This window comes from Adiantum capillus-veneris, chromosome 20 (genome assembly GCF_014529385.1).
Source record: "Adiantum capillus-veneris isolate H3 chromosome 20, ASM1452938v2, whole genome shotgun sequence".
NCBI classification, from domain to species: Eukaryota; Viridiplantae; Streptophyta; class Polypodiopsida; order Polypodiales; family Pteridaceae; genus Adiantum; species Adiantum capillus-veneris.
In genome coordinates this window covers 113,714,571-113,729,938 of record NC_140950.1, presented here as the reverse complement: position 1 = coordinate 113,729,938, position 15,368 = coordinate 113,714,571, and the positions used below count along the sequence as shown (strand labels likewise).

Here is a 15,368-nt window from a genome sequence, read left to right as displayed (position 1 = left end):
GAGGCAAGGATGGATAGGAAAAGCAGGCATACGGATGAGCACAAGGTTATGGATGATGCAAGCCGGCCAACAGAGGCAGAGGAAAAGACCTTGGAGGAAAGCCTGAATGAGGCAGAAAGAGCCATGGGGGAGACCCTTGATGAAGATGTGAATGATGAAGCTAAAGCAGAGGAGAGCAACAACGACAACAACACTACAAAGACCTAGTATGGACCCTTGCTACCTGTAGATATGGTTGTTCTGGTAATGTCTATTCAAGTATGGCAAAATATGTTTAGCTTCTAACTACTTATATGTACTTGTCAACTTTTACAGAGGCTGATTATCTTGGAACTCAATGGATTGTTGCTGATGCGCGTGCCTCTGGGTGACACAGAACCCTTTGAGGATTTGCAAACATTTCGGATGGGAACTTGTCGAGTCATGGTTCGTCTAGGAACCGAAGAATTTATTCAGTTTCTTCTTCCGCGCTTCAGAGTTGCCATATGGTCTTCAATGCAAAGGCAAAACTTGTCGCCACTAGTTACAATAGTTTACGGTGTATGCAGTGCTCACACGTTAGATTTTTCCTTTTTGTATGATCAAAGAAAATGTGTTACCGTCGAGGTCCACTACCACCCTAAAAGACCACATTTACCTCTTTTGTACAAACCGTTTAGCCAAATCGATGTACCCTTTGACGCAACTAATACACTACTGATTGATGATACTCCTGAAAAGGGAGAACTAAATCCACCGGGAACAACTATCTCACCACCTTCTTTCGAGGGGCATTCCTTTGATTTTTACCTTGAAGACATTCTGATTCCATACTTACAGAAATTGTATCTCGGTCCATTGTTCACGGACGAGTTTGTACTTTCTAATGAATTAAGATGACTCTTCTATCATGTCTTTGTCTTGTCTAACATTGAGAGAGAGAGAGAGAGAGAGAGAGAGAGAGAGAGAGAGAGAGAGAGAGAGAGAGAGAGAGAGATTTGACATGCTAAAGAAATGTATTTCAAGAACACTTATATTCATAGGGCACAACTGACAAATGAGCTCAAAAAACTTCATGTATTGAAAGTCATTCGTATACACTTGGGTTCACATTGAATCTCTATTACATTGAAACTATTTCAACCCGACCATCCAACTCTTTGCACAAAATATCTTTTTCCCTTTGCCGCATCAGCTTACGGCCAGCTAGGAAAAAGGAAAAATCTGATAGGTCCCTGTCCATTGACTCTTCAATTATGTCATGCCGCAAATGCAGAAGACTGCATAGCTCCCTTATTGTAACCACCAACATTAGGCCATGCTCTTTATCAATCACTTCCACATCCACAACAGGATTATCTTCCAAACTTGCAGAAACCTGGTCCATAGGAATGTACTTACCTTTGAGAATTTGTGATCTCATATACCAAAAGGAGACTAATAGTGATTGGCTTGCAATCATGTACTTGACAACTAGAGTGTCAAGTGCGACCTCGCACCATATGCCAATCTCTTCCTTTACATACCATCCTCTGTCAAGAAGTTTGTCACAGGATGACTGCTGAAATGACTTGCACATGAACATAGATTTCGTAACATGGATATTGTAGCTATGAAACAACTCTATGAAGAGTGCAGCAAGACAAAAGTTTGCAATTCTAACCAGTTTGGTGGGAATAGAGCTACGTAGAGACCTCTGTATATCCTTGTAGAGCTTACTTCACATTGCCTCCACCATTGTTTCCTCAGGAACTGGCCAGTCCACAGTGTTCCAATCGGTTGGTAGAGGCAGTTTCACCAACATGCCATTCTTATTCCCTGAGATGAGTTGGTAGAAGTGGTCATAGAAAAATATTCCTTCATCAGCCAGGCTTTTGCTGCTCCCCCTGAATACTGTAGAGAACCAATGTGGGCATGAACAACAAGGAAGAGGCCTATTATGCACTCCACAGGCTCCCATTGCTCATAAGAAGAGGGATAAACATCTGCAAAATATATAACAAGAGTTAAACTAAGAGTATCAATAAGTAAAAATGACAAATCTAATGTAGTTGAGCTGTGAAGAATGGAGACATTGCTCATAAGAAGAGGGATAAACGTTGCAAAATATATAAGAAAAGTTATAATAAGAGTATCAATAAGTGAAATGACAAATCAAATGAAGTTCAGATGTCAAGAGTACTTACAATTGCAACGTGGTTGATGTATATTTGATACATTTTCACCAATTGCCATCACCTGTGGATGGGTAAACACATGCTGAACAAGAACTTCCTTTACAGATCTTTTGCCGATTTCAACTTTGAAATCCAACACTCTGGCCTTCCATGTTGAGCGGTAAACATTGATACCACTAGACCTCTTAGGTCTTCTTGGTTTCATGAGGACCCATGAACCTTTGTTTATCCTTTGTCCAACCGATTGGTTCTCTGCACTAATTGAAGTTGATATTGTAATTGAGGATATGCTACTACTTGGACTTCTAGGCAAAGTGCAGCTGTTGGTTGTTGGTGTGAGAGACAGTAAACACGTAGAGCTTCTTGGGCGAGAAGACGTGGAAGCCATAGCTCTCAGAGAAAAGCTTTAGTGAAGGGAGATTCACTTTGAAATCATTCTAATGGAGGGAAAGTGTTTTAGAATTCCAATATATTGTGCGGGCTTAATGGTCACCCTCCAGTACGTTAATGACCATAAGAGAATATCAGCATTGGGACCACTGGCAAGCACCTAACAGCTCGGTAAAAGCAAGGAAGTTATGATGCCACAATCCTAGATTCGTGAAAGTTTTAAGGCTATTTTCCTATTTTTTGAGTCTTTCCACGTACTTTCCTACGTAACGTAGCCCTCCTGCTCATTGGACGCGCTCTATTTTTCTCTCTCTTCATATGGCCCTCCAAATGACCTCCGAAATTTTCTAATGTGTCCTTTGAGTTGGATGCAATGTGGCTCTCTATGGGTTGACCCTTAGTGGTCTCTAATTCAGGAGTACTTGATTGCTCTTCTAGCAGGGATATTGACATAGGGGATTTTTCTTTTAACTCTCTTCATTGCTCTGCCTTCTTGTGTAACCTCTTGATTTCCTTTTCCCTAGCCGCAATGATATACCGCTCAACCTCTTGCACTTTGTCAAGGTTTCTACCATCAGGTAATATAACCCTCGGAGGAAAATAGCTGTGAAGAGTCAGAGGATGTAGTGAACGGGGTATTCATGTGCACACTCTCCAGGAGCATGGGGTCTATGTTGGTCATGAATGGTGAATTTACTTCCCCACCCCCCTCATTTACATTGTTAGCTCCATGTTCAGAGCGAGTGGCTCTACTAAAGGTTTCCTTCAAGCGGCTTAGCACACTTGGCCCGGACTGTGGGCCCATGGCATGCATGTCTTGGCTTGAGCTATTTGGATTAGGCATTGGGTAACCCTCCATGATGTCATAATCAGAGGAAGAGTCACTAGATATAATATGCGAGTCCTGAGTGGTACTACCTTGGGTTCCCACTGAGGGCCTAGAGCCTAAGGTAGAGGAATATTGAGTGCCCACATAAATGGATACACTCTCGATGTGCTCGTCCTCTAGCACACGACCAGAGCGTAGGTGCATGTGACCTCAACACTCTAGAAGTGTTGGTGAGTGCCCGTGAAGGCCGCTTACCTAGTTTTTTAGTTGTTTACAACCCTATTTTTTTGTAATTTTGGTCCCTTTTTTTTAATCGATCCACAAAATATGGCGTATGATAGCTCAAATTGAGCGTCTTGTCTAGGGAGACGTGCCATGCTTTACAGCCCCCGATTTGGTTACGTACAACCCTCAAAATCCTAAAACTAGTCTTTTCCTAGGTGGGAAGAGGGCTAGAATTAGTAAGTCCAAAGGGTGAGTGTGAAGGGAATGGTGGAGGACTTGAGGAACTTGTCCCACATGCCCTCCCTTCACTTGAGATCCTAGTCTTTATATATAAAGTAGTGTGAGTAGTATATCATAAGACTCAGGATTGAGGCCTGGGCCTAGGCTCATTCATAAGATTGAGGACTGAGGCCTGGGGGAATGATCCCGATCCCTTCCTTTTAGGATAAGGTTTTTCAAATTTAATTTTTGAAATTCTTTTTGGTCTCAATATTCCCAAGCGTTTTTTTTTAAAAAGTTTTTCATGAGAATAATGTGGCCGCGCGGATGCCAACCTCCCACACCCACACAACAGCTCCTAGGAGCTCTTTCTAACCTCCTTACAACTAATCAACAGATCCTTTCTTTTTAGGATAAGTTTTTTTAAATTTAAATTTTGAAATTCTTTTTGGTCTCAATATTCCCAAGTGTTTTTTTTTCAAAAAAAGTTTTTCCTAAGGATAATGTGGCTGCGTAGATGTCAACCTCCCATGCCCATAGAGCAGCTCCTAGGATCTCTTTCTAACTTCCTTACAGCTAATTAACAACTAATTAATTGTCTAGCACAGAATTGAACACTCACACACAATGAACTCTGTTGTTCACTGTCTACTCTACTTCTCACTGTCTACACTCACTAACAGCTCTACTAATAGCTACACAATAGAAATCTTGCAAAACTAACAAAAACAAGTACAATGCAACACTAATAGAGCTTAAAACCACTAATAGAATCTGATAAAAACTTGCTTAAATTGCACATTACAGTCACTTAACAGCAGTTAAAAAAAAACCTGCTTGTCTTCCCATTGCAGCCAATAAACAGTTCTCACGGAACTCAACAAAAAGCAGAAAAACAGATGGGAGAAAGGCTTCCAAAGGTAGCATTGAGTGCTCCTCAAGCTTAATGCAAGGCTATCCCCAGCAGTGACACCAAAAATGTACGCTTTGCCGTACGTGTCAAAGGCTGGGAACTTGCTAGTGCACTGTGTGCGAGCCTTGAAAGGCTGCAAAACACACAGATAAAGAATCCTAGCAAGCTCAAAGAACAATGGTGTGTCACTCACCTCTCAATGATTTTGCCGTGAATGATCCCATGCTACAAAGAAGAAGGAGATGTCACCGATGCCACGCTCTACTACGTCGCCGCCATCGATGCCGCTGCAATGCTCAATCACTCTCTCTCTCTCTCTCTCTCTCTCTCTCTCTCTCTCTCTCTCTCTCTCTCTCTCTCTCTAGCATACACACGCACATACATGAAGGAGAAGGAGACAGAGATGGATCAAGAGCACTTCTTAGCTTACACCTCAGAGAACGAGGATTTTTAGGTCAAATGGACCTTTTATAAGAGTTTGATCCGTTCACACATGGGCAACCACATTGTCTGATTGTTGCAAAATTGCTGTAAAAATAAGATAAGTGGTGCACTTGTCATCGACAATCACCTACACACGTATTAGACCAATAAGCCCGTTCCATGACTCAATTAAATAAATAGTATGCATTCATCGAAGGTGATAGGGTGTCCTTGAGGGTTAACAACCTTTCACTTTGTGGTGATCCTTTCCTTCACTCCAGGAATATGGGTACATCTCATAGTTCACCTTGACTTATTCTGTCAAGTTACACTTATTCTAGATTTAATTTGTGTCCATAGTCCAAAAATGACTCTTTATTGACCATCAATTTGTTTTTGGCTACCATGAGTATCAGATGATGATTTCTCTTAAGATTAATAGCTATAGCATCCTTGAACTTGGTCAATTGGCCATCTCTTCAGGTAGGAGTATTCTATAGGACTTTGATATGCCTCATATCAAGTTTGGTAACTTCTAGTGGGCTGAGTTGGCCGTTATGGTCAAATTTACACTCGCTTTCCCCGAATAGAATCTGCTAACCTAGGGCTTTTTTGGCCTCTTCCTAACCTCAAAGACATGAAGTTCAATAGTAGGTTAGGAACTCACCCCTCATGTCTTGTGTGAGATGGTGTACTGGTGGTCACTAGAAGCTATAGAAGTTGCGTGCAAGAAGGTCTCTTAGAGCTCTCTCTAGAGTGAACAAGTGGAAATGAGACTTTTTTAGCCTACCTTGACTATACGTACCTCGGTTTCCCGACTATTTTCTCTCAAAAACCTTTCTCAGTCCTACTAGATCATGAAATATACTTTCCTTTCAAAAACTACCTGATTTGGACTTGCATTGGTCCTTTCCAGTAGGTTTGCAAAATCAGAAATGGTGGGCCTGAATTAGGCTTTTCGTCACTATCCTCAAAATCGCACAAGATTTGACATGGTTGTCCATCTCTACTTCTTGATCAGCATGGTCTCTTTCGTTTCTCAATCTAAATTTGTTTGGCATTTATTTGTTATTTTTGACCTTATAAATAAGAAAATTAAAATCTCTCCAAAAAAAGAACCCCAATCCTAACTTTACCAAAACACATATAATTTTAGTACTTGGTTGTATATATGTGGATTGCTCCATTTTGATCACTTTTTTAGCTAAAAACACGCAACAAGAGTAAAAATTGCAGTATTTTTGGGTTTTTTTGGCAGTATTTACACCATTTAAACACATACCTAGGGATTACGATGGCTTCTCCTCATCCCAGGGAGGTCACCTAATAAAAATGTAACCTATCACGTGAGTTCAACAGAAGGGTATTTAAAGTTCTTGAAACTTATAAATATACAGAAGGTCATTATTTTTTCAAATTTGAAAAAACCTTATAGATTTTAAAAGAAAAGGGTACATTATATTCCTAACAAAATTCACAGATAAGGGGTTTTACAAACATGTCTTGAACCCACTTGATATGGTAGTTTTACACATAATGAACCCCCCAAGCTCCTCATTATGGGGGTCTTACCAATGTGATTTTCACAAATGAATTACAAGGGTAATTATACTTAACACATTTCCAGTCCATCTTTCAGGGAACAATCCATCAAATTGCAAGAATTTTTATTAAGTTATAAATGTAGGTAATATATTTCTTAAAATAGCTCAAACTGTTTTGAAAACTCAAGTTTTAGGTATGTAGTAGAGTTGTCAAGCTTCTACGATACCTCAATAAAGATTAACTCATTCAATACTCATTTAAGATTAACTATAAATTGCAACTTATTGCATAAAATTCTATTTTTTACAAAATCCTTTTTTTGGGTCCTTTGAAATTAAACATGAGTCTTATTTATTTATTTTAGCATATTAAAACTATACTTCCATGAATATTTCATATTGTATACATAGGTTATGGTCAAATTACAAAAATCTACCATGACGTGCGTGGCCTAAGCCACTAATTTGATCCAAGGAACTTTTGTGCATATGTCCTAAACTCCACCACTAACTTGGCCCAAGGAATTTTCATATTGTATACAGAAGTTCTGGGAAAATACAAAAATCTACCATAAGCTACATGGCCTAATCCATTAACCTGATCCAAGGCACTTTTGTGTATGTCCTAAAGTCCACCACCAACTTGGCACATGGAACTTTCACATGCATCCTAAGACTAATGTTAACACACCCAACCATTCTAGCCTTTAGTCAAAGAATCATTACATTTTAAGTACTTACTTGAACTTCCAAATAAAGAGGCCCCCCTATACCCCAATCTCTTCCTAATAAAGGTTGATTGTACCATTAGCAACTACATGTTTCATGTTCACATTTTGGAATTAGATGTCCTTTATTTAGAAATATGAATAATGAGCTTTCCTTTTATTTATGGTTCCTTGTGAGGACCATCCTTTCACCAACCATAATTGATATTATCCAGTTATGTACAAGAATTTGTCAACTATAAGAGCTCTTGGTTAACTTGAGTCTTGACACAAACTATTATGGGGCCTGAAAAATTAGGGAAACAATAATATTTCATGACAAGTGCACACAATTAACCACTCTTTGAATGGCAGAATAAAGTAACTTCAAAGCAATGACAAGTTTAGTGCAAGTAAAGAGATGACACTATAAGATGGTAAAGATGGTATTTCATTAATAAAGTACATGAGCCCGCTAGCCTAGCATATGATTTGTGTACTAAAATGTTTTGTAATGGGAAACAGAGTTGGGATCTCTCTCTCGATACCACTCTTCTACTGCTCCACCTTTTGGCCCCTTCATCTTGACTTCCATTTGCAAAATCTTTGTTTGTAGTTAGAAGTTTAGTAGACACCTTCAATTGATCCTTGGTTTTGGAGGTTTGGTTCCACACTTGAGTATCCATTTTGGCTTGGTTGGTTCTTGGATGCCACTAATGATTGATTATATCTCCCTAAGGCTTGAGTATTCAAATATTTCAGGCATGATATTTAACGTTATTGAATTTCGCAATGCACCTTTTGCGAATCAAACATGAACACATAGATATACAATATCAAAAGCCAAATACAATGTGAGCCTCCTAAATCCATAGTTGAGTTTGATTGCAACATAAACATTCAACACTTTAGCTCTTCCAAGAGCAAGTATTTGAACGTTGTTAAACTTAGACCTCGAGGGGTCCAACTTTCAAAAATGCCTATATTAAGTGACACACCTTGAGAGTGGCAAGAAAAATAATCCTTTAGACTGGCCTAATGCTTTTGATATCTCTCCCTCCCTGCCCCCCCCCCCCCCCCCCCCCCCCCCCCCCTCTCTCTCTCTCTCTCTCTCTCTCTCTCTCTCTCTCTCTCTCTCTCTAACCCTAACTCTTGTGCAGGTTGCCACCGCCACCGTCCTCTGTCCCCCAGCCTCCCCCTAGGCGAGGGGCTGCCCTATGGGGAGGTATGAAGCCATAGCCCCGCCCCCTCCAAGCTAACCTGCGGCATCCTCGTGACCTGCTGATGTGACAGCGTGCAAAGCCGAGACGACACCAGCAACGGAGACTCGAGAAGCCTAACGATGGTGAAGGCGAGCCTCCCTCTGCTGGGGACGATGAGGGGCTGCTGAAGCTGTTGGAGTTGCTGCGGCAGGTGGTGGCACCTGAGCCGACAGAGGAGACTCCTCCTCTCTCCCTCTCTCTCTCTTTCTCTCGCCACTCTGAACCTAAAGAGCCCCCGCCCCCCTAAAAGCTAAGGGCTTCAAATCAAACCCAGATAAATCTCTGTGCACTTTGGGACAAAGTGAGCAGCAACCATCACAGCCCGATTTTTTACCATGAATACACCAGAGGTCACCATGAGGAGCCGACCCATTTTTGCAGCCGTTGTGGCGGCACCGAGCAAGAACGACCAGATTGGACAGCTTCAAAGAGCCCTGGACCAGCTTATGGAAGAGAATCGGGATCTCAAGGCTCGCCTCGGTAAGCTTGAGGCGCGCTTCGACTCCATGGTCGATCTTGCCACAGACAAAGTAAGAGAAGTTGAGGTGAAAGTCACCAATGCTCAGTCTGTGGCTTTGGCAAAAGTACAAACTTGTGTGACGATGGAGCTTCACGAGCAGAAACTCCAGGAAGAGAATTCCCTTAAGATCCGAATAGGTGGGCTTCCCTCACCATGGTGCACTACCGAGGACACGCTTGAAGAAGCAATCATCAAGCTCAACGATATTATTCAGCCCATCGCCATCAAGCCAGAAGACATTTCTTGGATTAACGACACACACAGGAAAGTATCACCGGAGCACTGCCTTCTCACTTTTAAGGACAAAGAGGAGCGAGTGAGGCTATTGCGCCAATCTTACCTCCTCAAAGGAACAAAGGTTTGGATTGCTGAGGAGTTGACCATGAATCAACTCAAGGTTAAAAAGTGCGAACTCAAGAAGGTCGGAGAAGCCCAAAAGCAAGGCAAATGGGCAGTCTACCGCGGGGGGAAGGCCATCATTCAAGAGTTTCGAACTCCCAAAGGGGTTCTTCCCTCATCCAGCCCTACTCAAGTTTAAGTCTTGTTTTCCTTTTCTTTTCTTATCTTCTACCCTGCTGACGGACCCTCAGTCCATAACTGATATGTATCCAATGCCCTCACTTAAAAGGCTGCGTTGTAATGTTTTTTTTTGTTCCTCCGGTCCAATGGGTCATATATGACCTCCGTGGACGATAATGCTATCTATCTATCTCTATCTCTCTCTCGGGCTTGAAGAGTTTGAAGTCAGAAAGGTCCTACAAAGAGGGGGAAGAGCCTACAAGCTAGGGGCATGAGAGAGCACACGCGCGCACGCGCGCACACACACACACACACTCACTCGCACACACTTTCTAACTTAGTAAATATTATATGGTTTATTGCTTGATGACATTTGGATATGATATGTGCACATACATAGTAGATTTTCCTACTCATGATAAGGTTTAAATGGTTTTACAAATCCATTTAATGACGTACAATTACTAGGGAGGTAACTAAAAACTTTCAAAAGATCTAGTATCTGGGCAGGCTTACCTCATAATTACTTCCGTCTAGGTACATAACATCTTCACTAAATAGTTTACCTCAAGGTTGTTCTTTTCTTGATCCACATCCCCATCATGCACATTGAATGCTTACTACCTTCAATGTACCTAGTCGGGAAGCTAATTTGAGTATAGAGCGGTCACCGACTCACCTTGAATATCCCCGTGGAACCCATTTTATGAACATAGTTGTGTAGTAGACAACATGCATCATAACTTTAACCATCTAGCTATGTCCTTCGGGGATTTGAAGGGTCCTTGGATTCTTTATACTTTCCTAATTCATGCACCTGCTTACCAAATCCCCTTGGATTTATACCTACAGGTACTTGCCTGCTAACTTTAGATGGCATAAGTTAGTGATACCATCATTCGAATAGTGAGTTGCGCATCTTCTGGTTACACGCTCTTCTTAATGCTTTCCCCTTATCCCCCTCTTCTGCTCTCGAGCTCTGGCATGTAACTTTCGTACACGCCATGATATTCCCCCAAACTCTGAGTAGTAGATGCTCCTTGCCAACATCGGGTACACTTAGTGCTGCTCTTAAATAAGTAAAGGCTGTGAACGTACATACACTAGCTTGCCCTCAATGAGGGACCTGCATTCACAACCCTCAGCCCGCATCATTGCCAACAGTTGGAGCCGATACTGACATACTCTGTATGATAAAATTCTCACACTGTGTACTGGGTTACACCTTCAAAGTAGCTATGGTAGTGCTCTATCTGAAGCTTGCAACTCCACTTCTTCGAACGTTTTGCATACGGACAGATGGCATAATCCTAATATACTCACCACCTGCCTTTTGGAAAGAATGCAGACACCATCACAAGTCTCTAGGTTTGATCTCTCACTAATATACCATATGTTTGTATGCTTACTAATATAATACAATGTATACTACCAAATATGCGCATTGGCATGTATCACTATGTTGAAAAATATGCAGGATGATAGCATGTACTGGTTTTTTAATCTTGGTTTTGTGAAGAGCCTTTAATAAACTTTCATAGAATGATGTTTTCATTGTATTATGTTTATGACAAGTGCATCCACTATAGGATGCTTTTGATATGGGACTAGATGCTTGCAAATCACGAGTTTGGTTTGTGGAAGACAATGTATAATTTATAATCCTTTTTTGTCCACACGATTCTCTAGGAATGAGGATTAGTTTATCATATTTTATCAATTCAGTCTGGGTCATTGTGTCGTAATCCTCCTGTGGGGATCTCTTAGGAGATGGCAGAAAAAGGACTTTTTGAAAAGCTAGCCAGAATACAAACAAAATGCTGCCAAAATTTACAAAAATTATGAGATGGCATAGTTGGTGTTAGATTGATAAAAAATGGGGACAAGGATTGGGGATAGCATTAAAAAACATATATAATTAAATTAACTTTGATACCTAATAGCATATTAGTTTAAGTTAATATTACATTTGCTGATACATGATGCTAGTTGTTTAGCAATTCCTGATGCTGATAACAAGGGGAAGGGGTTGTTGATGCCTTCTTTCCTACATTAAGCATGACAAGTATTAACTTAATGCTTTTGTGGATGGTGGGAGGTAAGTGGCTCTTTCATTGGGATTGTTGCATGGACTACAGATGTAGCAGCTGATCCAGATTGACTCAAGCAGACTTACATTGGTTATGGTCTATCATGATAGCATAATTTAAGTTTTTTTTGGTATAAATATGGAAATAATGTATACGTCTCCAAATACTATGTTATAATGAAGTGGTTGGCTATTGTATATGGCATATATTGTTATGACACTTGTCCAATTTCTTCCATTGTATGATTCTGAATGATGGGATTTTAAACTCAAACACACACAATTTTTTCCCCAGCTAGTCTTTGGTCGGACTAGCATCATACAATGGATTTAGATTTGGGACTCATTATAGCTAGTACACTGGACCCACCCATTCCAAATGGAAGGGCTGATGCTCACGGGTGCCTAACTTGGTCAGGTACAGATATATACTGTACAATTTTGACTCTAAACCCATATGGTATCAGTTTTTATAGCTAATTTCATACTCATTTTTCCCATAGGTATTGGTATGGGTCATTAATCTCAGAAACTTGGTGTATGGCAAGTTCTAAATGGGCTTCCTTACAAAATAATTATATTCCTAACCATTCTTTGGAACTGGTTGAATATATATCTAGTTATATTTCTTTGGGTACATATAAATCTTACTGAATTTTCTCTATGAAGTGCTCATATGATTAGTATGGTTTTCCAGGTTTTAACTCTCTGTAATGGGAGCCACTTATATAAGCTTTGACAATCAACTCTTTACAGTAAAGTAAACACACACAAGATAGGTAAGAGTTTTTATCTTACTCAGTACTTATACATATTCATTTTGGATACCATTTAATTACACTTTTTCTTGTAACGGAACTAACCGCTACACCCCTTCTACAATGTACACCATTCATACTCATCAACCCCTTTGCTCAAATTACAATTTTTGGTATAAAAATTGACGTAACCATTGTAGTTCAATTGCAAGGTATACTCTTGACATGCTAGACAATACTTACAATTCCTTTTACTTGGTCTTATACAAATTTAGTTGATTTTGACATGCATTTTCTTTCCTTGATTGAAGATGAAACTTGCTCCTCTTTGACGTACCTATATCTCTTTGACTTTAGACATATTACTCATAAATAGTCAACATGTATTATAAATTGGTGGGGGATAGGTCCACTTGGTGGACTATCCTTGACCTAGTGGACCTCTCCCTTGGGTTGGGGGAGGCCCACACACACACTCACACAGACACACACACTCACACACACACTTTCTAACTTAGTAAATATTATATGGTTTACTGCTTGATGACATTTGGATCTGATATGTGCACATACATAGTAGATTTTCCTACTCATGATAAGGTTTAAATGGTTTTACAAATCCATTTAATGACGTATAATTAATAGGGAGGTAACTAAAAAATTTCAAAAGATCTAGTATCTGGGCGGGCTTACCTCATAATTACTTCCGTTGTCGGGGGATTTGTGTTCGAAAGGTGAGCCGGGAAGGCACGGGGCCTGTGGCTGTGAGAGGTGTGAGGAAGACAGTTGCAGCAGACACAATTAATATAGACAAAGCTTGAAGTTAACAGCTTGAACAAGATCCTGAAGCTTGATTATCATTAACAATTCCGCTGCTTACATTATTGAAACTCCTTCCATGATTAGAGTGGCTTGGAAGCTTGGATTAGAGTGGCTTATGGTGTCTTTGATTAGATTGGCTATAGAAGATTGGATGAGAGTGGGCTATGGAAGATTGGATGAGAGTGGGCTATGGAAGCTTGGTTTATCATTAGAGTGCTCAAAGCTTATGGCTTCCTCCCCGCTAATACAACAGAGCATGAATACTTGAATATCTCCTAATAGATGCAGAATTAGCCTTTGTGCGTGAGAGGCAAAAATTCTCAAAATGCTCTTTTCCTTCTGCTCACGCGGCGTGTTTTGTCCAGAAACCTGTTTTATAAGAATTTTCCAAAATAGGACTTTTTCGGCCTCCCTCATGCAGAGATGTGAAGTCTCTCACACACTTTTCTTTTTACCACCACTGACCACATGTCTTCCTCTACCCAAGTTGCCTTATATGTTCTAAGAGCCCTTTCACATGTAAAACCTTTTCTTCAATCATAAAATCTCTACGTTTAAGCCTTCATAACAACATAAAGCATACACTTTCTGGATCTTCTTGCTTGTTTTCGAGCCTTGATTACTGCTCAATAAATGTGTGAGATTCAAATAGACTTCTTCTGCTTCTCTTTACTCTTTTTTCCATCATGAAAGCGGAGCGGCACGACATTCACCCCCTCTGAACCTGCACAGCCTCCGGTGTGTGCCAATTGCACTTAATCAGCTTCATTAAAATCATCATCAGACATATCATCTGATGTATACATAACATGATCCTATGAAGGTGGATCTGAATGGGAATCTTCAAGAACAATCTCGCCTTCTCGCTTTTTGAATAGCTTGATCCGTTTCCCCTGCAATAGGCACTTTGAGCATAGTGCCATCAAGTTCACATAATTGATATGTTGCATTATCAAAAACATGTAGAACCACATATGGTCCAAACCACCGTTTAACCATTTTTCGCATAGTAGTATATTGGTTCTCCAAGCTACTATCATAGACAAGTACCCAGTCACCGTCTTTGATAGCATGTGGTAGAAATCTATGCTTACCATCAAATGCTGCCTTATTCTTCAATCTTGCTTCTTTAAGCTTCTCTTTAGCCTGTTCAATGTCCTCTTGACGCCTCTCAAGCTGGCGAATACGTAGAGCAAGGAAGTCTTCAGTAGACATACCTTCTTCCCATGGCATTATGGTCCAAGTCATAACTGCTTCCTCTATAGGCATAATGGGTTTTTGCCCATGCATCAATTCGAACGGCATAAATCGTGTAACAGAACTGTGTGTAGTGCGATCAGCCCATAAAGCAAATGGCAAGAGTTTAGGCCAATCACCAATATCTCCTTCACACGCCTTTGCTAAAGCTTTAACAGTATGCGGATGTCCTCTTTCACTTTTCCCGTTACCTTCTGTATTATATGCTGTAGTGAGAGCGAGTTTAATACCCATACGAGCAAAAAACTCTCGAGCTTCATCTGCATCTAGCTTGCGTCTATGTGCAGTAATCCTGCCAACACATCCATACCCGGAGATAACATCTTCAAGCAAGAACTTGCATACTGAACTGGTAGCTTTGGTGCACAAAGCTCTGCCTTCAACCTGATTAGTAAGATCTTCCCTGGCAAGAACAATATATCTCATTTGCCACACTCCTATTGGCATTGTAATAAGGTCCGCCACCCACTTTTAGTGCATAGCCAGCGGATAGGTGGGATGCAATCCATCTCTATGTCGTACATTAGAGTACTGTTGACATATTAAGCATGATTCCACAAATTGAACCACATCTTTGTACATACCTCTCCACCAATATCGGTCTTTAATCTTGTAAAAGGTTGCCCAGACTCCTCTGTGTCCATCCCATATACTTTCGTGAAAGTCTTTAATTACCTGCTGTTGAGTTGCTTTGTCACAAATAATTTGTTGTGGTACCCCTCCTGGGCGCTTCGG

The 15,368-nt window shown here is 40.6% G+C and overlaps 1 protein-coding gene across 1 annotated transcript; it reads left to right on the top strand.

Moving 5' to 3' along the window:
* Positions 1 to 9,003: 9,003 nt before the first annotated feature.
* LOC147433115 (uncharacterized) lies at positions 9,004 to 9,726 on the top strand. The gene has a single exon (XM_086492035.1). The coding sequence runs from the start codon at positions 9,004 to 9,006 to the stop codon at positions 9,724 to 9,726; it is 723 nt and encodes a 240-aa protein (XP_086348161.1).
* Positions 9,727 to 15,368: the final 5,642 nt, after the last annotated feature.